This window comes from Nanorana parkeri, unplaced genomic scaffold, assembly GCF_000935625.1.
Source record: "Nanorana parkeri isolate BGI_ZX_2015 unplaced genomic scaffold, ASM93562v1 scaffold404, whole genome shotgun sequence".
Classification (NCBI taxonomy): Eukaryota; Metazoa; Chordata; class Amphibia; order Anura; family Dicroglossidae; genus Nanorana; species Nanorana parkeri.
In genome coordinates this window covers 1,194-26,228 of record NW_017306672.1, presented here as the reverse complement: position 1 = coordinate 26,228, position 25,035 = coordinate 1,194, and the positions used below count along the sequence as shown (strand labels likewise).

The following is a 25,035-nucleotide window of genomic DNA, read 5'->3' as shown; positions in this document are numbered from 1 at the left end:
CATTGTCTGGATATCAATTTTGCAGTCTGTCCCTCTGTAACCTGTAATTGCCCATCAGTTTTTAAATCATGCACTTTGAAGCTTAGTGCACCCCAAAGGCTGCTACAATTTTCAGTACATGTGGTTGCATCTATGTCACAAGGTGTGGTTGCATCTATGACCAAGGAGAGCAGGCCAAGGTTGCTTCTATTTAAAAAAACAACATTTAAAAGGGAACGTGTACATTTCCCATGCCTTCAGTCCCCCTGATGCTCCATTCAACTGCTTGGAAGGAAAGAGCGGTAGCCCTGTATAAGAACCAAGTGGCGACTTGATGCTTACATAGTGCGGAGGGGACTATTGCCTGTGCAACCAATAGCCAAGTACCAGTGAGTCACCTGGAAGGAAGAATAGTCAGTCACATTCTCCCCATACCCGAGAATACTAAGCAGCAGGAGAGGAAGGGGAAGGTACATAAAACCTGATGGTGAGGTCCCCATTAAAGTGAACTTGGGCAAAGCGCAAGTTCACTTCAAGGTTTCCACATCTCACATGTACATTTTATTGGCTTAGTGGTCAGCAGTTCTGCCTTGCAGCATTGGGTGTACTCCGTTCAAATCTCAGCCAGAACACTATCTGCATGGAGTTTGCATGCTCTCCCTGTGCTTGTGTTGTTTTCCTCCCACACTCCAAAGACATGCTGGAAGGTTAATTGGCTCCAGTCTAAACCGGCCCTAGTATGTATGCATGTGAAATAGAGACCTTAGATGGATACCTCCTTTAGGGCAGGAACTGATGTGAATGTATAATATGTAAGGAGCTGTATAAATTGTCAGCGCTTTATAAATACCTCTAATAAATACATTAGTTCTGTTTATTCCTATTAACTGTCACTTTGCCTGGAGTTAAAGTGATTACAGCATATTTGTCTCTGTGAATGTGTTAAAAACATCTTACAGTCAAGAATATTCGTCAATGGGAAGCTCAGCACTAAGCCTGTCAAACCTGCCATGTGTTAAACAACTTGTATCTGTACTATAACACCCGACTCACGGATGTAAGCTTTCCGAGTATTCCAGGTAATAGGATAATTCCCATATTCCCCTGATGCCACTTAATGTAGTTTGTTGACGTCACCCAGTTTAAATATAGGGCAATGTGCATCATTCACACATGTCCTTTCATGTCACGGCTATGATTATTTCAGATCATAACCCTACAATGATTACACATGCATCCTGTTATACGTTTCCTACACACCCAGAGATCAACCTCCAGCAGAATGTTTCATAGACATCAATTTGCTAAAATTTTCATGGGCTTCCTGCCCTGACTAGATACAACTGGATGTGTCTGCGCTGCATGTAGACAGCCAGCAACATTTAAAGTGACACTAAACTCAGGAGTTACATTTTAAAAATACATTCAAGTTCCTTAACTATTTACAAAAATGTATCTTATTCGTGTATCACTCGGCTGTAGATCCTCAAATCATCTCTGTATTGGTGCTGACACTGTCCTTCCTTCTGGAGGGTGGCTACTCTTGTTCCCCATGGTCCCTCTGTGTGTTGTAAAGTAGCCACCGCTCCAAGCTTCCTCCTGTGATGGACTACAATCTCAATACAAATGAGTAAACTAAACCTGAGATTGTAGTCCATCCAGGGAGTGAGCTTGGAGCGGTGACTACTTACAACACACACAGGGACCATGGGGAACAAGAGTAGCCCCCCTCCAAAAGGAAGGACAGTCTCAGAACCAATTCAGAGATGATTTGAGGATCTACAGCCGAGTGATACACAAATAAGATACATTTTTGTTAATAGTTCAGGTCCTTGAATGCATTTTTAAGATTTAACGCCTGAGTTTAGTGTCACTTTAAGTTGGCCATACACTGCTTGAATTGGTGGAATTTTAGCAGGGTCCTGCCGGAAACAATTCGAGCAGTATTTGGGCCCCTCAGACAAAAATAGATTTTTCTATCGACTTGTCAAAGGAGCCCGTCCACAAATACCTCAGTATCCGCAGATACTTGCTGCACGAATTTGCATGCACACAAAAAAGCCCGGTGTGAATGAGCCTTATGTAGTCATGCCCTGACACCGGACTTTTCAGATGTGTAATCCTTTACTTTTCACATGACCTTCTTCTACACTGCTTTCACAGATTGGAAGAGTGGAAAATGGGACCCAACAGTGTGCTGTATGTACCAAGAGCTATACGGCCCAACTGCAGCCTTCAAATGCAGTGGAGTAGAGGTGAGGGAGGTGTGGCAAAGCTAGTTTAAAGAACTTCATGAGAAAAAAAGATCAGTGTTTAAAATGTGTGGATATATAAGACGTTAGGTGCAATGAGGTGTAGGGCACCCCGTAGAGCTCTCTCCGTGGATATACAAGACGTTAGGTGCAATGAGGTGTAGGGCACCCCGTCGAGCTCTTTCTTTTCTATTTGCACTTTCACTGAGAGCTGATAGTTTAGCTTTTGTTATACACCACAGCGCTCCGACAGGAGAGACCCGACTCCCCTACAGAGCAGCCACACTGTCCGCCCATCCTCACCCCTGTCCAGTTTTGCATGAATGGGTTCACAGAATACAGCGTATTCTGTGACTAGACAAGGGGAGAGGAGGGCCGGGCAAACTGCACAATGGATGCTGTGTAGGAGGCCCAAATGTCTAGTGCAGGGGCAGGCAAACTCCGGCCCTCCAGCTGTGGTGCAACTAAAAATCCCAATTGCAAGACTCTGACCGCCACAGACATAACTCCCACACTATAAACGTTACACTAAAAACTGTGTATCGGGGCTCCACTCTCCTAATTTACACAAGGACAGACCTCAGAGTGTGGACTCACTAAAAGTATATCTGATGAAGGGATAGGCAAAATTTAGCCCTAAAGCTGATGTGGAACTACAAGTTTCACAGGGCATTGCAAGACTGACAGCCACAGGCATGACGGGATTTGTAGTTTCACCACAGCTGAAGTGCCAGAGTTGGTCTACCCCTGATCTAGTGTATTGGAGAGCTGGAAGTCCAGCCATAGATATACTATCGGTGCTCAGTTAAAGTGTAAATAGCTCCAGGAGATGGCATACACCTCGTTGCACTCAAAGCGGACCTTTACTCCCTCTAACTAAAAATCATATCAGCATGCAGCTCTGCATGTGGATTTAAAATCATCTTACATTCATTAAACAAACTTGTTTTTCATTTACATACAAATAGAGTTAATCTACTTCCTGGTCCACTTCTGGCACAAATGATGTATCGTGCCAAAGTGCTGCATCCTGGGAAGGTTACATCAGCAGAGCATTGCTGGGAAATCTCATTTGTAATCTCACGAGATCTCAGGGAAAGGCATTTTCCTCCTCTGAGAAGACGTTAATGGTCACATGTCTTAGTCACGTGTGCCAGAGTTCCAGGAAGTAAAGGGAGATGGATTCATCTGCCCTTAGTAAAAATGGCCACTGTGAGAAGAATGAGAAGGAAAAGAAAAATAAGGTATGCAGAGAATAAAAAGCCGCCAATTATCTAGAAGTATCTGTGTGTAGATTGTAATTACTAAACATTTCTAAAAGATGCCTTTGTAGTTTTTTCTTTAAAATATATGGGTAAAGTTCCTCTTTAACTCCTTGTATGCTGGCAGATTTGAAATACTTACTGTTTTCCTGGAGCTCTTCTTTAAACAGAAGTCAGGATTTGCATACAGTCGGCACTCTGGTCTGAAGGGACCCCAAGACATGTTCAAAACACATTTAGGATGACCAGACATGTCGGCCAAACAGCAAATGTTATACAGCAGTCCCAGCAGGTTTCAGGCCAAGCAGATGTCTTGCAATCATCATTCTTGGTGAGAATTTGCCCATCTTTCATAGCATGTAGGGCTACCTTTACATTCAGCTAAAGCTATCATGGTAAGTAGCAACAGGTTTACTTAAGTCATCAACTGCTGTATCACAATCAACATACCGGAATATAGTAGACGTTCATTTTTGGTGCTTCATTAGCTGTGAACAGCATTCCTGAGGACACAAACAGCACAGGTCAGAAAACATGTTTCTACACACAATGGACACCTGGCAGCTGTTGCAGGGGCTGACACTACAGACTGTCTGAAGAGAGGAGCATGGGAAAGGTTTGTGTCACACAGTAAATCCACCAGCACTGTCAGTGGGGGACACACCAAACAGGTAGAACAGACATGGCAATATGAGACACTCTGCCAGCAACAAATGTAAAATACAAAAGCATTCAAAGCATACTTGAGGGCGACAGTAATGAGGAAAATGCAAAAATGCCCTTTTCTTTTTACACAATATATTCTGAAACAGGGACATTTAGGAAGACAGTAAGGAGTGAAGAGGTGTGCTTATTTAAAAAAAAAAAACTTTTTCATTCTCAGCTCAGTTATCTGAAAGGAAGAACACATCAGTACTCTATTACTCACTCCCTGACCTATCGGGGAAGGTGCAGGCAAGTGATACTGCTCATTCCCTGTCCAATTAAGGGTCGGGGCAGGGAGCCAACAATGCTCATTCCCTGTCCAATTAAGGGGTTAGGGCTGGGAGGTGACACTGCATATTCCCTGTCCAATCAGGGGGTTTGGGCTGGGAGGTGACACTGCTTATTCCCTGCCCAATTAAGGGGTTAGGACAGGGAGCTGACACTGCTCATTCTCTGTCCAATCAGGGGGTTAGGGCTGGGAGGTGACACTGCTTATTCCATGTCCAATTAAGGGGTTAGGACAGGGAGCTGACACTGCTCATTATCTGTCCAATCAGGGGGTTAGGGCTGGGAGGTGACACTGCATATTCCATGTCCAATCAGGGGGTTAGGACAGGGAGGTGACACTGCTCATTCCCTGTCCAATTAAGGGGTTAGAGCTGACACTGCTTATTCTCTGTCCAATAAGGGGGTTAAGGCAGGCAGTCGACACTACACACATTCCCTGTCCATGCAGGGGGTTAGGGCAGGGAGGCGACACTGCTTATACCCTGTCCAATTAATTAAGTCAAAGTGTTTGAATCTCTGTCAGGCTATTATTACAGTCCGTATCTTCCTGTGCCAGTGACCAACTATCCCCATTTCAGTCCTCCTATAACAGGGACAGTCATTAAAAGGAGATATCTTCCCCCTGGGGTCACAGACTATAGAATTTTCTATAAATATAATTGAGTTTTACAATTAAAAAATAAATGGTATGTTGGCAGAGAAAAAAGTTTTACTTTGTTAAGGGCTTGATGCGACATGGACTGTATAATGACAGAGCCAATGAAATGTAAGCAGCCTGCAGAGAGAGGGTGGAGGGCAGCACGTAGAGGGATCCTTAATCAGTGCCATAGTCAGCCATACTTCAATTCTACTTATACAAGACTCACCTGAATTAGGATATAGGCACACATCATTCACATCAGCCTCTGGTTCAATCGATGTAAAGATTTTACCCTAAGTGGATGAAAGTTAGGACATTAGTCAAGATAAACCAGATGACAATGAGAGTAATGGAGGGTCTGCCTGGCAGACACTGGAAACACCAAATTCTGGCTTTAGAATGTGATGTTTGCACACAATAGATTTATAGTACGTACCACAAGTATTTCATATAATAAGCACACACAATATAAATCATCTTCACACATGGACTTACATTATCTTTATTCCACAATTTGATGATTCGGGAGTCCGCACTTATAACCAGCTCTAGAGGACTGTGAAACTGGATGGACTTGATAGGCAGCCCGTACTGGTGGTCTTTGACAATCAGGGGGCGGTTTGAGCGGAGGTCATAGAGCAGCACCTGGACACAAGCAGGTAAAGATTAAATCACTGATAGAGTGTGCAAGTCATTAATACCTATTTGTGGGTACAGGAAGGGCACTGCTATTCTTTAAGAGGAATTCCAGACAAAAAGGAACGTGTTCAGGAGAAAAGAACATTTCTAGGTGTCCCCTAGAAGATAGCAAACCTTCCATTTTGATTTCAAGCAAAAAATGGATCCTTCTCTATTACAATGAAGCCTACTGCTGGAAATATTAGGGATGGACTCACATCTTTGCATTTTTGCTTGATGTGTTTCCATTGCAATCAAGATAACGTAAAAGTTCTTGTTGCACTCCTTTCCGGAAATCCCAGATGATGGGGGGGTGCTTGTATTGACTGCGGATGGGTCGATGTTAAAGCCAGCCTGATGAAGGGACCCTGCGAGGTCCCGAAAGCACTTGTTGCCATTTTGACAAATTGTTCAATAAAATTAACATTTGGTGATTCTAAAAGGATTTTCGGTGTGCCGGTGACATTCTTCATAACCATCCATTGCAATCAAAACACATCTGAACGCATGCTAAGACTCACGTCAACATATCATAATGCACAAAAATGCAACATGACATGTCAACACACATGAATGGGTTAAAGCTTGCTGACTAAAGATGAGCTCAGGTTCGGACTGAACCCGGTCCGCACCCAAGCTCCACTGAACCTGGAAGGAAGCTCCTTTCATTGCACCAAATCAACTGCTGGAGGGGAATTCACCGTCCATCTACTAGCTTGGAGAAGGCTGGAAGGAGGAACAGGGAAATGGCTTACCTTGCTTAGTGGAGACACAAGCACAGCTTATTAGCATACCCAAGGGTGGCTCTATAGGATGCTGCAAGGAAAGAAGCCACCCTAAAGCAGGATATCAGGGCCAGTACTTTAGGAAGCTAAAACTTTTGATCATCAAGGAGCAGCAGCCATTGTAAGTGATTTAATCGGCATTTGAAATAGCTTAAAAACATTTTGACTTTAATATCATTTTCAGAATACCAGCCGGGAAAGTATTATGGGGGGAATTTATCAATACTGGAGCAGACAGAATCGGGAGCAGTTGCCCATGGCAGCCAATCAGCTTCTCTCTTCAGTTTGCTCAGTTAAGATTTGAAAATTAAAGAGAGAAGCTGATTGGTTGCCGTGTAGCTGCTCCAGATTTTGTCTGCACCAGTTTTGATAAATTCCCCTCTATATATTTAAAGGAGAACTACGGGGTTAAGGCTTTTCCCCATAGTTCTCCTTAGGGTAACGGGAGGACACAAACTAGCATCCTCCCATCACCCTAAGCTCAGTATACCGCGAGCAGTAGCTTGCGGTATACTGAGACGCCACAGTACACTGAAGACTGAAGACGCCGCAGTTGAAGCGGATCCCGACAATTATGTCAGGATCCGCCCAGCTGCGTGACTGACAGCTAGCTCTGCCTATCTAGAGGCAGAGCCAGCTGTACCCGCCCCCTCCCCGTCCGTTCCGCCAGTCAGCGCTGGAGGATCGGAGCGGGGGGAATCCAGCCCCTCCCCTGTCACGGCAGAGAGCTGTGACAGGAACGAGAAGTGAGCGAACGCCCGTATGTGTTCGCTCACCTCCCGATCTACTGAGCCGACCTGCGACAGTCTCATTGTCACAGGTCGGCTAGAACTATGAGGTGAGTGAAAAGCACTCACCTCATAGTTCTCCTTTAAAGCAAATGACCCTGACTTTATTAAGGGGCCAATTACAGAACATAAGTCCATTTTGCAACCATGATGAGTCAACCTCACAGACCCTGAAAATTCACTTGCATTTTGTATCTATCATTTAGTTGTGTTCATATTCTGAATGTCATACCCTAGCGCTCTCACATTATTGTCCTTTATTTCCCTGTGTTTATTTCTTCATATTTTATTATAGAGCTGCACTCTTTATTTACCCAAATTAGGTTTTAGTTCACTACAGCCAGATCAGCTCAGACATGATCTCTGACTGCTTACAATTGGTTGCATAACTGCAACCTCATCATTTGCCTTTAGCACCATTTACTGAATGAGAAGGGAAATACACAAACCAGGATACTAGGTAACTATTTGTGGTTTTCTAAATTGGGTTCTGACAGACAGTCCATGTAGACAGTCACTGTATGTAATGACACTAAGGGCACCTGACAGGAGCAAGGATGACTTAGGTCCACCTACCCGAAGGCCGGCGGACCCCGATCCTCAGGGCCCTACCGGAGTAGGTCCCACAAGTACTGGGTGCGGGCTCTCCCGAAGGGAGACCCCCAAATGGGAGGAGGCAGGGGAGCCCATAGAGGCCACAGGACCTCCTCCCCAACTTCAGGACGGGCCCCGAAGGTACCCGCACCCTCCGTCATTCTGTGAAGTCAAAAAGTGCAATCGTGCATAAAAAGGAGTGTTTGAATAAATAAGTGTCAATGCACAAACCTGGCAGGCCATCCAGCCAAGGTATAAAAATCGCCCCGGGCTAGCAAGAAGGCTTGCCAGAGAGGCGTGGTGCAGATAATGCTTGAGGTGCCATGACCTAGTGACGGTGAATCAAGTGGGGTCCCAAACCCAAGTGACTTTCCGCAACACCCTGAGACGCCACCCCCAGGGGGCACAGCGCTACGGTCCTCTGCGCTCCCCGAACCCTCCGGCCAGACCAGAGCAGCCCCATCCCTACCAGAAGGCTTCAGCACTAGGAGGGCTCCTGCCTACAACTGGGGACAAGCCTGACATAACCAGGCCGGATCAACCCAACACCTACCTTTACTTCAGAGAATACTAAGCAACCATGAGCACCGGCAAATGGTGCTGTTCTCCTCCGAAAACTGATAAAAACAGATACTACACTTGATCTTAGCCAAAAGGCCGAGAAGCCTTCGTCACATTCATGAGCATTGCACAAGTCTAGGAGTGTTGAATGTCTGTGTCACCCCCCCCCACTGCATGCTGTGTTTCTATCCTCACGCACCCACCTAACTGCTGAGACTTGTAGTGACTTAGAGATATGGGCATGGAAGCACAGTGCACGGCAGGGGGCAGAAGCATTCCACACTCCATATGTATTGAATGCTGCAAAGAATGACAGAGGCTGCTGTGTGGAGAATGCAGGCAAGGTAAAACATACAAGCTACCAGAGAGATGAGTATAAAGGTGCCCATACACTGCTCGATTCTCGTACGAGAATCGCGGGAAATCCTGCGATCGTACGAGAATCGAGCAGTGTGAACGGAGACGTGCGACCGTTTCTACTGTACGGTCGCACATCTTTTGTCTAAGGAGCACTCTAGAAAACCAGCCGAAAATCGTACACTGCCCGTTCAGCATTGCGGTCAGGGGGGCGGGCTTGCGATGATCGAGAGTACGATCTGCCTGTCCAAGATAGGCAGATCGTACATTTTTCTAATCACTTTACAACCATCGCAAGACTAAGGTCTTGCGATGGTTGTACAGTGTATGGCCACCTTAAGAGATCTTCTTTTACAGGACATTTACATACTCAGCATACCAAATTCTGCCACTCAGGGGAGCTTAGAGGAGTGTTCACAAGAAAGATAAGTTCTGGTGCTGCGTGCAGCTTGTTATATTTGCTTGCTAATGCAATATCAATGACAGGTTTACTTTGACAATAGAATGTATTAAAGTGATGTTAAAGGCAAAAGGAATTTAGGCCATTTCAAATGCTGATGAAATCTCTGACAATGGATGCTGCTTCTTGATGTTTAAAAGTTTTCTGTAGCACCCCTGAGCACTGGCCCTCATATCCTGTTTTAGAGTGACTCCTTTCTCAAGCATAGTGCCATGCAATCACCCTTGTGTCTGCTCGTAAGCTGCGCGTGTCTCCACAAACACGCAGACATGGCAAATCAAGCATCTCTCCTCCCCAAGCTAGTAGATGAACAGTTGCTGGAGTCTGCACTGTCCCTTGTGATCTTGTACTGGACAGGAAGTTCAGGTAAGCCGAGCTGAGAGACTTGAAAGCAGCTGTTCAGAAACATGATAATCGTAATGATTAAATCGTAAAGCAATGTTTTGCTGGGCAGTGTATATTTGTTAGCTCTGGAATCATTATTTAAAAAAAAAATTGAGAGTTTAAACTACTTTAAGAAAATATTTCCTCAGGTTCTCCAGAAATGTTGAAAGGACAAATCACAAAGCTACTCCAATCTAAACCACAGGTCAAGTGGATGTTATCAGCATGGCTCCTTAAAGGAAATCTATCGCAATGCAAAGCACCCATGTGCACCACATATTGAAGAAGAACTACGCAGAATTTTTTTAATTATTATTATACAGGATTTATATAGCGACAATAGTTTGCACAGCACTTTACAATAGAAGATTAACCCTTGCAGTGGAGCTACCACCGTTCTGAAAGGGGTAAGTGCACATTTTGGTCTAGAGAGGAAAATAAAGTTATACTCGCCTGATCCACGCAACCAGCTTGCTCTTAGACCGGTCGGTCCCTCCAGCCTCTCTCCCACTTTGCCGCAGCGGTCTAATGTCCCTGAGTCATCACTTTCTATACACTGTGTATAGGACGTGAGGATGCTGAGGGACATACCATTGCGGCAGCTGAGGAGACGAGAGGCTGGAGGGACTGGTGTGACAACTGGTTCCTAGGATTGGGTGAGTAGATTAGGGTGATGGATTAAAGTGGAATGGGTGGATGGAGCTGGGATCATGTTTTTCCCAAAGATGGGCTTTAAAATATATCTGTAGCCAAAGCTTTTTTTTTTTCCTACTTAACATATCAAACTGATAAAAACATATTAAAATGTATTTTTTCATCTTAAATAAAATAAAAGCAAAATTTTACTTTTTACAATACTACTGTCAGGTGATCACTAAAATCACCTACCAAAAGTAGGGATGCACCCATACCAGTTTTCCGGTATCGAGTACCGATATTTTGGTTTCTGTATTCGCCGATACCGAGTACCGATAATGGCGCTTCCGCTGGCATGAAGCCAGCTTCCCGGGCAATCAGGAAGCCGAGCGGGAAGCCGGCTCGATTGTGATTGGCCGGGAAACCGGATTCTCAGCCAATCAGTATGGAGCCGGCTTCCCAGCCAATCAGGAAGCCGGGTCATTTCTCGCCACCCAGCTTGCCGATTGCCCAGGAAGCAGGCTCAATGTTCCCCCTATGGCGCTGCCGGTCAGAGGAAATTTTCCTCTGACCGGAAGTTCCAGTATCGGGTAAGGTATCAGAGCATTTGGGCGAGTACGAGTAATCACCCGAATACTCAGTATAGGCAATGATACTAATATCGGTATCTGTGCACCCCTAACCAAAAGACTCCCATCACCCCTAGATGGCACTGTGGAGCATAGCAAATTCCTATGCTCCTCAGCGCTATCTACTGGCAATAAGGCTGTGCACATGGCCAGCTATACAATGGGTGGAACATTGTGACCATGGATGTTAGGAAGTGTGCTATTTTATTGTTTATCCGATTAATCGAACTTAATAATCGGCTAACTAATCGATTTTGAAAATAATCGTTAGCTGCAGCTCTACAGTGAATATGAAAATACATTTGTTTTTGATACTTCATCTTCGCTTATGTTGAGATGGAGAAAATCTGGAGGCAGTAATACCAAGCAGAATTAAAGGAGAGCTATGAGGTGAGTGAAAATCATTCAGCCTCATAATCTGAGCCGACGTGTGACAATGAAGCTGTCAAACACGCGGTCCAATAGATCGCAAAGTGAGCGAACACATACAGTCGCTCGCTCACTTCTCGATCATGTCCCTGCAGAGAGCCGTGACTGTCACTCACGGCTCCCTGCAGGGATTCCCCCACTCCCGTCTGATCCTCCAGCAGTGACTGGCGGAACGGACGGGGGAGGGTACAGCTGGCTCTGCCTCTAGATAGGCAAAGCCAGCTGTCAATCACGCAGCTGGGTGGATCTCAACAGTAATGACTGGATCCGTCCCGGCTGTGGCGGTCACAGTATACCGCAAGCTACAGCTCGCGGTATACTGAGCTTTGGGTGACGGGAGGACGCTAGTTTGTGTTCTCCCGTGAATCTTAGGAGAACTATGGGGAAAAACACTGACCCCCATAGTTCTCCTTTAATGTCTTGCTGAAATACACAATATTATTTCTCTTATCAAATCAGCGAAAAGTCTGACTAGGCAAGAAAAGAACATTTCTTTCCTCCCCACAAATATGGGATCTGCATAGAACCTCTCCATCCCATCCCGATATCCAATGTAACCTGAACAGTTATAATATCATGAGGGGGGTTAGCCTATGTACTGTGCTGTCTATACCTGGCCGGTTGAAGTGCCTACAGCCATTTGCAGAGGTCCATTAAATTTCAGGGCAGATACAGATGGTATGCCATTAATTCTGAAAGGAGGAGATAACAGAAAGCATTATCTTTTCTACCTAGCATAGATAAATCAGACAGACATGCGATATATTGAAGCCACAGAAAGAGCAATTTATTGGAACACTTTTAAGCAAAGAAAATAATTAAATAAATAATAAAATATATATTCATAAATGAGCAAATTAAAACACTTGGAACCAGGATTAAACTAATTAAACTATTCAAAGTTTTTGATAAGGATCTGTACTGTGGAAGTTTTGTATAAAAAGGAAAGCAGAGGACAAAGAACTAGTCACCGGTAAGACCTGTAGGCTCCCTGCAGCTGTTCCTTCCCTCATTACTGACCCACCATGTCTTGTGCCTCTGTGTGGAGGTCACCATCTTGGTAGATGAGCAGAGCTTTTCTTCTTAATATCAGAGCTTTCCTTTGTTGTGTTTGGTATTCTAATGACTAGTAGGTTATGATCTAAAGAACAGTAGGGGGGGGTAGAAGAAGCACAGATCCACAGACAGGATGAAACCAAGCAGGGAAATCCTCCCACTGCAGGTCCTCAGGTACAGTTTTCTCTGCAGCAAGAATGATGAAGAGCACAGTAGGGACATAAATCACTCCAGGGGTGTCCCTACACTATCTGCTATATGCTGGCAGTGGATGCTCGTTACCACGCAGGTTCTAGCGGTTAGGTGCTAACGCTTGACTGCTTAATGAGCAGTCGGGGGTGCGCTGGTGATGGATGCTCGTTACTAGGGGGGTCCCAGCAACCTGTGATGCTCTGGCCAGCAAGGGGGTGGCAAACCCAGTGGCCCAATGAGATGTAGGGACGGTCTTGTCTCTTTCTAAGTCTCATGACACTAGCAATCAGATACAAGATGCCCAAGTGTCCAGGCCAGAGTGTCCCGCTCAGCTCCTGCTCACAATAAAACAACAAATCTGGACTTGTTGAAGTTCAGGTCCCCTTTAAAAAAGTCCAAGCCTTAAAGTGGAACATTAGCTAAAATGTTATGTATTTTAGATACATTACAATAAGCTTCCACATGCATGGCTGGTTTTGTTTTTCTGAAATCTCGGGGGAATTATATAACACCAGGGGTGTGGAAATTAAAAAAAAAAAAACTTACTTGTCCAAAGACTAAAGCGGGGGACGAATCTGCTTGTCCTGATAAATATGGTTTTGGTTAAAAAAAAAAAATGTGTAACAGTGCTAAGAAGCGCTACTTATTGGTCAGCGTGGTCACCTGACTGCACTGACCAATGAGTGCTCGCAATTTGCGAGTGAAATTCAAACTTCATAGCGCAGGGCACACAATGCCCTACGCATGCGTTTATTCACATGCAGATGGTAGGAGGGGGGGTTAGTTTTTATTTTAATTTGTATTTATTTTTTTACCTATTTATCAGTTTTTCATTTCTTTTATTTTATTATTTTGCATTTTATCATCATTTTTTTCCACTTAACTTTATTGATATCACACAGGCGCTAACAAGCCCCTATGTGATATAATTTGGAGGTGACAGGCTCTCTTTATGAAGCCTGCCCTCCAGTACAGAACATCCAGCACAGCATTGTGCTGGATCTTCTGTACAGTTCCACATGTGACAGCTGACACAGGAAGGCTCCGAGTACAGCTCACTGATCACTGCTCCGATCTGACCCCCGCTCTCCATCCTGAAATTACTGCCATGGTCCTGGGTCCCCCAGTAGAGCGGTTCCTGAAATTACCATGTTCCCAGAAGAGCCCGCAAACCCCAGGCGGGGAGGGGGCAGGGAAGAGCAGGCTGCTATACAAGTGATCCGGGAGGATCACTTGTACAAAAACGAGCGGTGGCTTCCCCCGCTCTACATTTAGCCCTGCTTGCCCGAAGCAGGGCTAAATGTAGAAAAAAACCCAACTACATGTTGCGGGCGTCGGGCGATAGGAATTCCGCATTTCTGAATATGACCTGTTCAGATGCACATATATGTTGATGACACAGATGATTTGTAGGTGATTTAATTTTGTGTGAAAATGATAAAATCTATAAATATAAATCTTTTACTTGTTTAACTTACTCTGTATCCTCTGTAACACTGTTCAAGGCGCAGTCCAGAATCCCCACCCGCGTTCTTGTCCGTGGATCCCAGCATTCCACCTTCCCCTAGAAGATTATAACAAAAAGTATTTAAATATTAGTCTAGGTTTGGAAATAAGTGACCGAAATGCAACTTGTAATTCCAAGAATTGTGGAGTTGATTTAACTTACAAACACCAATTTACATACACACAAATTAAAGCGCACCTTCGATGCCAGCTCCCAACCCACTCAAACAAAATAAGCTGAAAAAAAATTAAAAATAAAGATGTGACCAAACAAAAGATTTAAAAAATACTTACCACGGTCCCAGCTTCCGGCACTTCTGGAAGGCAAAGGGTAAGGTCACCGCAAGAATGCATTGCTGCAATGGGCTGGGGTGCATTCTTGCGGGATTTTGAGCGCTCAGCCGTCTCAAGTGGCAGCGGTACAGTCACCTGTGCCATCAGCAAGATGGGACAGAGATAAGTATTTTCTATCAACTTTTTGTCAACAAATTCTTTTTGGGGGGAGGGGGGGGGGAAGCGGTCTCAGTGAAGCAGACCTTCCAATTTTTATGGTAGGCCTGCTTGTCTGCTATGCTGAATTAGTCTAGATGTTCATCCTTGATATGTTATGAAATCTTGGGAACGTAGACTGAATATCCTACAATTACCAAACAATCTTTATATTTGTGGTTGATTGAAGGGTAAAGCCTGCTGTCATTGTCTTTTTTTCGTATTGCTGTTTGTGTCCCCATTGGGATGATTTTCCCTTGTGCACTGTTCTAGTGACACCCAGGGCGTTGCTTTGAGCTCAACTACCTTTTTCCCTTCTCAGAAATGAGTCCCTCCTTTGGGAAATGCTCCAGTGGCTGGCAACAATGGGGTGCTGTCTGCATAAACAGTATTATCTACTCCTTCACCATGCTAAAGGGTTAATGCATGGGGCCATTAAGAAAAAAAATGCTACGTGTTTTTTCAGTACACATATAGATCAGTAAACCGGTGATGCGCTCAGATCCGTAGTATCAAAGTAAACAATCTGGTCTGATAGTATGGACAATATTGTACGCATGAAAACATTTGTCCTAAAGTTTACATGCAAAGCGCAAATGCACTCTACTGGAGCCACCTGCATCCTCGCAACAAAAGACATTAGACGGCAGGAGCCACCAAGCATCCTTCCATGCTAGGATGCAGGTGGCTTGAGCCGCCCGGTGTCCTCCATTGCTAGGATGCAGGTGGTTTCAGTTGCCCAGCGTCCATCGCTAGGATGCAGGTGGCTTCAGTTGTCCAGCGTCCTCCATCGCTAGGATGCAGGTGGCTTGAGCCGCCCTGCGTCCTCCATCGCTAGGATGCAGGTGGCTTGAGCCGCCCAGCGTCCTCCATCGCTAGGATGCAGGTGGCTTGAGCTGCCCAGCGTCCTCCATCGCTAGGATGCAGGTGGCTTGAGCTGCCCAGCGTCCTCCATCGCTAGGATGCAGGTGGCTTGAGCTGCCCAGCGTCCTCCATCGCTAGGATGCATGTGGCATGAGCTGCCCAGCGTCCTCCATTGCTAGGATGCAGGTGGCTTGAGCTGCCCAATGTCCTCCATTGCTAGGATGGAGTCGGCTTGAGCTGCCCAGTGTCCTCCATTGCAAGGATGAAGGTGGCTTGAGCTGCCCAGCGTCCTCCATTTGCTAGGATGCATGTGGCATGAGCAGCCCAGTCTCCTTCATTGGTAGAATGCACATGTTGCATATATACAGTGTACAGAACACTTTACAATATATGACACATAACATTCTTTCTAAAGAATAGCACATATCAAAATTCTGACTAAAGTTCAGACAATTAGGGACAGAGCATAAGCTCCAGCACCTACCCCAGGCATCTGGATACAGGCTCTATATTATACAGCCGGGTAATGTAACAATGCATTAAAGAAATGTATATATTTTACCTCTGTTGTGCCAGCAGCAAATAAATGGTGTGTGGAATTGATGTCACAGACATTGAGCTGTCTGAAAGAGAAGAAATGTTTAAGAGAAGTATTAATATCAACAAAGAATATAAGCCGGAAAGAAAATGAATGATGTGCAGACCATGAGTCCCCATTAAGTGTACAGTACAGTGTACACCTGCTACTCTAGTGCCATCTAGTGGCTGAAATACAACACAACTTGCAGTGCAGATGACATTTACTTACGAGCCATCAGTCTGGAGGGAATTCAGAAATCTCCCCTGTTCTAAATTTAGCCGGAACACCTCAGAGCTGTGGAAAAAAATAATAAAAAAATAAAAAAAGCAGAAAAGAGATTAGAAAAAAATGCATAAAAACATAATTCACCAATACATCTGTGTGAGCAAAACTGGTACTTTATCTCTCCAATCAGCCGCACAAAACCCAGGTCCATAAAAATCCAACTTTATTGTTGTAAATTCTATGCAAAGCTCAAAATACAAGGTATACGCCACTATAGTATCTCTCCCACTCCAACACCTCTCACGCGTTTTACCACCTGGGCTTAATCATATGAGAGAGATTGGGGAGATATGGTTTGAGGAGTGGGAGCACACTGCAGCCTGCACCCAATGTCTGTATTGATCTGCAGTCTAATGGAATTAGAGCGGTGAGTCTTTCGATTTTTTCAGAACTGATACTTGTCTTTAAATACATTTCTACATTGCCATTCGGTTCAGGCATTTCTTTCCTAAAAGCAGCACCTGACATGTGACATTTCATTGGCTCTGCCCTGGATAATTCGACTGAACTTCACCAATACATTGCAGTGACGTGCCATGCCTTCTGGGCTGGGAGAGGCATCCCCCAGCCCACCGAAGCTCCGCCCCGTCAAAGCTCTGCCCCATCCCACCAAAGCTCCAGCCCCAGCCCGGTAACCAAGTTGTGTGGGAAGAAGGAAGGGAGGAGACAGGGAGGAGCCTCCCTGTCCCTCACTTGCTCGTCAATGGTGTGTCACTGGTGAGGCATCGAGAGCGATGGCCTCAGTGGGTTTTTTTTTTCTTCTTTTTTTTGATTGGACAGCTTGGACCAATGGCACTTTGCCATTGGTCCAAACCATCCACAGAGCTCACACCTCTAACACACGGACAAGGATCACCAGGTACAAATAAAAAAGAAAATGTATGCAGCCTTTAAATCTAAGGACTGCTAAGCTGCGATGTATTAACATTTTGTTTTTGAGTTTAGATACATTTTAAAGGATAACTGCACTTTTCTACACTTATCCGTTAACTTACCCACTGCACCCAAAGAATCCCTCTTAAAGGTTTCATAATTCCTTGTCCTCGTTCCTGACAAATCTTCACTGTGTGGTCCACAGGGAGCTGCCAAGTTGCTGCTTCTATGCATACAATGAAAAATCCCATGTATTCCTATGGAGAGGCTGCCCACCAATGGGATGCATGATAAACTGCCTTTCCATAGGAACAAACAGGATTGTTTGTGCATCTGCAGAAGACAACATGATTGGCCGGGACAGGTTGCCCTCCTGGGCCACACAGCATAGATCTGGTCGGAGCAAGGACAGGTGAGTACAAGACTTTGTAGTGGGGGGTAAGTCAAAGGATAACTCACTGTACAAAAGTAAAGCTGTCCTTTAACTGTGACAGTCTAAGAAGACAGCAATACAAGTTCTTAGCTCACACGTTTATTATTTCTTTACCTTGCCCCAACAAAATACAGGTCACAGGACGGGTAATGATAAGAAAAATCTCTTCCAAACTTTGGTATCCTAAGCCTGTAGTAACGGCCATGCTGAGAATGGAATTCTACATATCTGTCACTCTGCAGGAAGATAATCTGGAGGGGAATAAAGACAATTTGTTATATTGTGTCAATCTAAGAACAGAGCTGTCAACATAAGAATGCAGTTTAATGGTCCTTTCACACAACTCTAGATTTGTTTAACATCCAACCAATCTGACTCCTCCATTCTCTGGGAGTAGCTTTAGGGGAGAAACATCTCATCCTAGAGGCACGACTTCAACCCCAGTGGTTTAATATTTCCTCCAATGAACAGAGAAAACCGTTTTCATGGTTCAGATGACCAGACCCTTGTGCATTACTGAGATTCTGATTGCCATCCAGCCTACATCATGAAAAACCTAGCAGTCCTCAAACCTGGTCCCACCAAGATCTATCCTAGACAGGAGCTGTGTATTGATTTTAAGGGGGGGGGACCCCATTTCAATTATAGTCCGCCCTACAAATCAGGATACCGGATACTTATCCTAGACAGGAGCCTTGTATGGGTTTTAAGGGGGGGGGACACCCTTCAGATTAGAGTCTGTCCCTCAAATCGGGAGCCCACGTCCCATAAGATTTCCCCCCACCGTTTACATCAGAATCTCCTCCAACATCAGGAGTTCCTTCCCCCTGCAGAGTCCCAAGTCCCCCTTCACAGCAGAGTTCTACCTGAACATTAGAGCACAACTGCAGTAGAATGGCAGAGGGCAGGAGGCAGCTCAGGTTTGAATGGATCCCGCCTGCCTTGGATTAGTGTCAAGCATATACATGGTGCTGGCAGCTAGCTCATCTGCACCTCAGAAACACATGACGCTGTGTGAAAATTTCACAGCACCCTTGAGGGTGCCAGACAGCACCCTGGTTGAGAAAGGATGGATTAGGGTCATTTCTGCCATAGGTGTATAGGTATAATGGCCCCAGCTATGGGAGGCAGCTGCAGAGACAAGCCATATAAGAGCATGAACTGCAAGCCTAAAGGTGCTGCTTATGTCAAAGGCAAATGGCATGCTTAAAGGAGAATTATGAGGTGAGTGATTTTCACTCAGCCTCATAATCTGAGCTGACCTGCGACAATGAAACTGTTACAGGTCGGCTCAGTAGATCGGGAAGTGAGCGAACACATACCGGCGCTCGCTCACTTCTCGATCTATCCCTGCAGACAGTCGTGATTGTCACTCACGGCTCCCCGCAGGGATTCCCCCCCTCCCCGCTCCTCCAGCACTGACTGGCGGAACGGACGGGGGAGGGCACAGCTGGCTCTGCCTCTAGATAGGCAGAGCCAGCTGTCACTCACGCAGCTGGGCGGATCCCGTCATCTACGTCGGGATCCGCTCCGGCGTCTCAGTATACCACGAGCTGTAGCTCGCGGTATACTGAGCTTTGGGTAACGGGAGAACGCTAGTTTGTGTTCTCCCGTGACCCTTAGGAGAACTATGGGGAAAAGCACTGACCCCCATAGTTCTCTTTTAATGTACAGAAAGTAAAACATAAGTACAGAGATAAAGTAAAACACAATACCTTTGAATAGTCCTCGGATAAGATATCAAATTTGACCACTGAAAAATATAAACAATACAGTCATCAATAGAACAAAGAAAAGTACATGCCGTGCAGAGTAATCATGATCCAAAGACATAAAGCTGAAATCCCAGCTAAACAAATACTGTCTATATACAAGCCATGAGCATTCTTACATGAATATTGGTCTGCTTTGTGTATTTCTAACATACCAGTGCTATAATCCAGCACAAAACAACTACACTTCCAATAATACAGACCGGTTACTGCATATCAGTGCTATAATCCAGCACAAAACAAGTCCTACACTTCCTGTAATACAGACCGGTCACTGCTGCACTCTCTCCTTGTGCAGGGTGACTGGTCTGGTCTCCGCCCCCTCCTGTAGTTTTCTGCAGGCAGCTTGTAGTGGGTGGAACCTGCCGAGTCCCTTCCATAGCTCTGCTCTTTGAACAGGCTATGTACAGCACAGTGATGGAGTCACCAATACTTTTAGAAGGTATTATCTGCATTTGCAAAGGCATTCGGTGCACACAGAGTAGATTTAAATGCATTGTGAACATCGAGGATTATTTGTGAATATAAATGTTGGTGCCGGGAGTTCAGCTTTAAAAGGTAAAACCCAACAGGAACCATAAGAGCGATTGTTCAGTTCTCATCAGGCCCTCCATAAACAAAAAGGCACAACCCGTACAATGTCCCCCTGCACCAGCAATGACCCATCATATCATAGGCCAGAACTGGCCCAGTATATGGCTTCACCAATACACACCTGCAAGATCAATACATGCAGCCTCTTGTCCCCTCTGCTCCAGCAGTATGAGGCCCAAAGACAACAGGGCTTATAGAGGACGCTGAGGAAAAGTCCACAACAGGAGACAAGTGAGCAGTGATCACCGGGGATCAGGCAGTAAAAATCCTGTACACAGCTCCCCTAGTAAATAACAAGCAGTTGACCCTTGCTGAGCGGGGGTAGCCCCACTGCAAGGGGGGTTACTTTCTTTTATTATTGGAGATTTTATATCTGGAGGCTTTAACCCCCATTTAACCTTTTATTTTAAAATATTTGTTAAATCTGCAGCTCAGTATATAGCGAGATAATGTCTGCTACATGCTGACAGCGCAGAGCCGCGCAGCAGCTGAGAGGGATTCCCACAATTCTGTCAGTATCCAACCTGCTCCCTGATTGACACCTGGCTTTGCCTCTCTAATTCCAGAGCCAGCTGTGCCCGCCCCCTCCCATGTCTGTCCCTCCTATGAGAGCACTGGAAGAACAGAGAGGGGAATCCCTGCGGGGAACGGTTACTGACAGCCACTGCTATCCGCAGGAAATAGATTGTGAGCTGAGCGACCAGTGGTCATGTGATCACTGAGCTCTCGATCTATAGAGCTGGAATGTGACATGTGCAGTGACCCATAACGTCTCTAAGTATTGGGAAGAGTACCTTTTCTCTCCCAATACTTCTCCTACAACTATACAACACAGAGGGTTATCCCCGTACTCCAATCAGGATAGAACAGTGCAGAAGAGTTCTACAGATACTGACCATCCGCATCCAAACACCTTTCAAATTTCAGAGACAGCTGGTAAGTGTCAAAACAGCGAATCCGGGGCTTGTATGTCCCTGGGGGAAAGAAAATGTCACAGTAGTGTTATCAAGTGTAGATATAGACAGGCTCCAGTCAAATACCGTGTTTCCCAGAAAATAAGACAGTGCCTTAGGTCTTATTTTCGGGGGATGTCTTACCTGGCTGCAGCTGTCCGCTCTGGGTTCGGTGTAGGTCTTATATTACAGAAATCCCTGAAGATAGCGCTAGGTCTTACTTTCGGGGAAACACGGTAGTAAAATATGATATTATAATTATAACAATGTTAGTCAGATCAGAATATCTTGATTCCAATAAAAGTGAAATCTTCTCACCGGTCGCCATGATGTACTGGCCGTCCCTGGAGACTTTGATGTTGGTGCTGACTGTGGGCATGTCAAAGTCCTGAATGAGTTCAATCCTCCTCCGGATGTCTGCACACCAAGAGAAAGACATTCCAATGATCTGCTAGCACAGCGAGAGGCAGACCACGTCCCCTCATCATTCCCATTACTCACCCACATCTTTCTTCTGTAGAGCTCTCTTCTTACGATCCGACAGCCACTGAAATCAGAAGTGTGAGAACAGTTCCTGAAAAGTCCGCCATACCGCCATCATACCCCCCGAATGTGAGATATACATCACCCGTGACTACAGAGCGCCCCCCATACTGGATACAGACCGCCAGGGGTTGTCTATCAGCACACCCCACTCTACACAGAGCGTCATACCCCGAAAGCGTGATATACACCACCCATGACTACAGGAAGAGGCCCCCCCATACTGTCACTAACCCCCCCCCATCTCTGCACAGAGCATCGTACCGCCATCTTAGCCCAGATAGTGTGAAATACACCACCCGTGACTACAGAAAGAGTGCACCCCATACTGGATACACCACCGGGGACTGTCACTACACCCCACTCTACACACAGCGTCATACCACCATCATAGCCCCGAGAGCTTGAAATACACCACTGCATGTCTCCATACTGGATATACGAGTGTGATATACACTACCTGTGACTACAGGCAGAGTGGCCCCCCCATACTGGATACACACCACCAGGGACTGCCTGTCACTGTGCATGTGTGTGTGGGGGGGTGCTGTATTTTTCTGTGTGTATTGGGACCCATTTACACCTATATTTCAGGCGCGATTAGGAATTATGGTGTCAGCAACTGTCACCCATTCAAGTTAATGATCAGGTGACAGCTGCTGCATGTAAACGCCTGCACACCGCATGTAATGGTACTGTACCTGCACTGTACAGACACCATGACCAGCACTGTACCTGCACTGTACAGACACCATGACCAGTACTGTACCTGCACTGTACAGACACCATGACCAGTACTGTAATACAGACACCATGACCAGTAATGTACCTGCACTGTACAGACACCATGACCAGTACTGTAATACAGACACCATGACCAGTACTGTACCTGCACTGTACAGACACTATGACCAGTAATGTACCTGCACTGTACAGACACTATGACCAGTACTATACAGGTACTATGATAAGTACTGTACCTGCACTGCACAGGGACTGTGGGATTTACTGTGTAGGGACTGCACAGGGATCATCATGAGAACTGTACATGAGCTCGGATAAGTAATGTACAGTGACTATTACAGGTACTGCACAGGGACCATGATGGGAACTGTACATGAGCTCTGATAATTACAGTACATGGACTGTGATGGGTCCAGCACTGTGACACTCACCTCCGGCAGAGACTTCCCGCAGCTCAGGTTATAGATCTTCACATCATTGATATTGGAGACCTGCATGTCTGAGCCAACATCACCCAGCGACCACAGCCAGGAACCCCACGCTGTACACAGCACACTCTCCCGGAACCTCAGTTGGTCACGTGTGCCGGAAGCAGCAGTGACACTCCGCCGGAAGCGCCATCTTGTGGCTGTCTACGCTGAGTAGGTCGCCATTTTGTGGTTGGCGCAGGCAGCGTGGCTTCAGATACGATGCACTGGGACCCTGAATGTGATCTGCCCGTGTGTAGAGGAACAAGTTCTACAACCCGGACATGGATGTGTCCCCAGAGGATCACTATGACCACAATGCTTCGTTCTAATTACGTAATACCTGTAATGACAAAGTTTTATAAAGATATTTTATTCAATTGGTTTATTTCTTTTTTTACAGCAAAACTGGATTCCAGATCAATGTAGAGGTCACCCACCATACCTGCCATCTCTAGCATCAGCCAGACAAGTGTCTCCTGAGCGCCTCTCTGATTTAGTTTCCGGTGTCTTTATCCAATAACAGCATCCTTACTGAGGCGGCCATGTTGCAAGCTGCAATCAGCAATGCTCAATGTATAGGATCAGATTATTGTACAGCCCCTGACGCTGAATGAGAGAAATCGGCCAATTCCTCCACACAGGGCATGGGCAAGGGAATCTGCACTGCCAGGGGATTGTATCTTGACACCTGGCACCCCTGGCTATCAGAATATTAAACTGTACCTGATTGGCTGCCTTTCTTTGCCTGCAGCATCCTGGCACTCCTACATCCCGGGGCAATGCGCTGTATGTATGCATGAGCAGCGGCACGTCATCAGGGGGCCGGCTGTCCTTTCCTGGTTCTTGCAGCCAAGCCGGAGATGAGGCACCGCGGTGAATGCACATCACCACCAGCCGGCTGCAAGAACCAGGAAAAGACAGCCGGCTGTCAGAAAAAGAAAATGGTGGACCGGGTGTGCAGTAGTGGACCAGAGGATCAATATAGGTCACCGCTGGATTTGCTGAGCATGTGAATATGTGATTGGTGGGAGGAGAAGCTCGCTGTGAAGTCAGGATTCAGTAACAAAGTGAAACAATATCAGAGAGGAGCACAGAGGAGGCTCTTGTGGACAATAACATTAGTAGAATTCACCATTTTCTCATTTTTGTCTTAGTGCAAAAAAGTTATACTCACCTGATCCTTGGAGCCGGCTGGCTGTTAGATGCTCCCTTCAGCCTGTCTCCCCTCCGGCGATGGTATGTCCTCCGGCGTCCTCATGTCCTATATATTGTGTATTGGACGTGATGGCTCAGGGACCTTAGACCGCTGCAGCGGAGGGGGAGAAAGGCTGTAAGAACCGGTCTAGCAGCCAGCCAGCTCCAAAGTTCAGGTGAGTTTATTTTTGCACCTAGACTAAAATGAGCACCTAACTCCTCCAGAGCGGGGGAAGCCCCATTGCCAGGGTTACGTTTTCTTTGTTTTCTGGAGTTCTTCTTTAATATAACTAGGGATGCACCGATACCGGATTTATGAGTATGACTACCGAAATGTTCTTTCCCGTACTTACCGATACTGGAAGTCCCATTAACAAAGCCAGGCAGCTTGTAATGACTCGCCCCACGGCTTCCTGATTAGCCGGGAAGCCGGCTCCGTGCCCCTCCGTCACCAGGGGACGAAGAAGCATGGGCTTCCTGGCCAATACGAAGTTAAGAGGAGGGTAATGACTCGCCGCCTGGCTTCCTGATTAGCCGGGAAGCCGGCTCCATGCCCCTTCGTCACCAGGGAGCATGGAGCTGGCTTTTTGGCCAATCAGGAAGCCGGGGGGCGGGTATTGACTCGCCGCGCGCCTTCCTGATTGGCCAGCTTCCCGACCAATCAGGAATCCAGGCGGCGAGTCTTTACTCGCCGGATGGTTTCCCTATCAGCTGGAAAGCCAGTTCCATGCTGCCCCATCAACAAGCGACGAGGGAGTATGGAGTCGGCTTCCCAGCCAACCAGGAAGCGAGTCATTACCGACCCCCCAACTTCCTGATCGGACTGCCAGCTCCATGCTCCCTGGTGACGAAGGAGCATGGAGCTGGCCAATCAGGAAGCCGGGCGGCGTGTAATGACTCACCTCCGGGCTTCCTGATACCGGGAGCATTTGGGAGAGTACGAGTACTCGGCCAAATACTTGGTATTGGCACTGATACCGATACTAGTATCGGTGCATCCCTAGTAATATCACATTATGGCCACTAGATGGAACTGAGGAGCGTAAAAAAATGAATTGTA

General features: G+C 46.1%; 1 protein-coding gene across 4 annotated transcripts in view; it reads right to left on the bottom strand.

Moving 5' to 3' along the window:
• The window catches only part of NOL10 (nucleolar protein 10), a 63,863-nt gene extending 40,992 nt beyond the window's left edge, over positions 1 to 22,871 (bottom strand). Inside the window, exons 1-13 of one of the 4 annotated variants that reach the window (XM_018559557.1) lie at positions 22,743 to 22,871; positions 21,526 to 21,571; positions 21,343 to 21,441; positions 20,968 to 21,045; positions 19,421 to 19,458; positions 17,820 to 17,956; positions 16,343 to 16,408; positions 16,097 to 16,157; positions 14,154 to 14,239; positions 12,041 to 12,119; positions 5,622 to 5,771; positions 5,353 to 5,419; positions 3,944 to 3,996 (exon numbers count right to left, since the gene is read on the bottom strand). In XM_018559557.1, coding sequence (XP_018415059.1) covers positions 3,944 to 3,996; positions 5,353 to 5,419; positions 5,622 to 5,771; positions 12,041 to 12,119; positions 14,154 to 14,239; positions 16,097 to 16,157; positions 16,343 to 16,408; positions 17,820 to 17,956; positions 19,421 to 19,458; positions 20,968 to 21,045; positions 21,343 to 21,441; positions 21,526 to 21,571; positions 22,743 to 22,808 — 1,026 coding nt within the window. In that variant the 5' untranslated portion in view covers positions 22,809 to 22,871. Of the gene's footprint in view, positions 1 to 3,943; positions 3,997 to 5,352; positions 5,420 to 5,621; positions 5,772 to 12,040; positions 12,120 to 14,153; positions 14,240 to 16,096; positions 16,158 to 16,342; positions 16,409 to 17,819; positions 17,957 to 19,420; positions 19,459 to 20,967; positions 21,046 to 21,342; positions 21,442 to 21,525; positions 21,599 to 22,742 lie in introns of all 4 variants that reach the window. The other 3 variants (XM_018559559.1, XM_018559560.1, XM_018559558.1) reach the window with 3 other exon arrangements.
• Between the last annotated feature and the right edge of the window lie 2,164 nt (positions 22,872 to 25,035).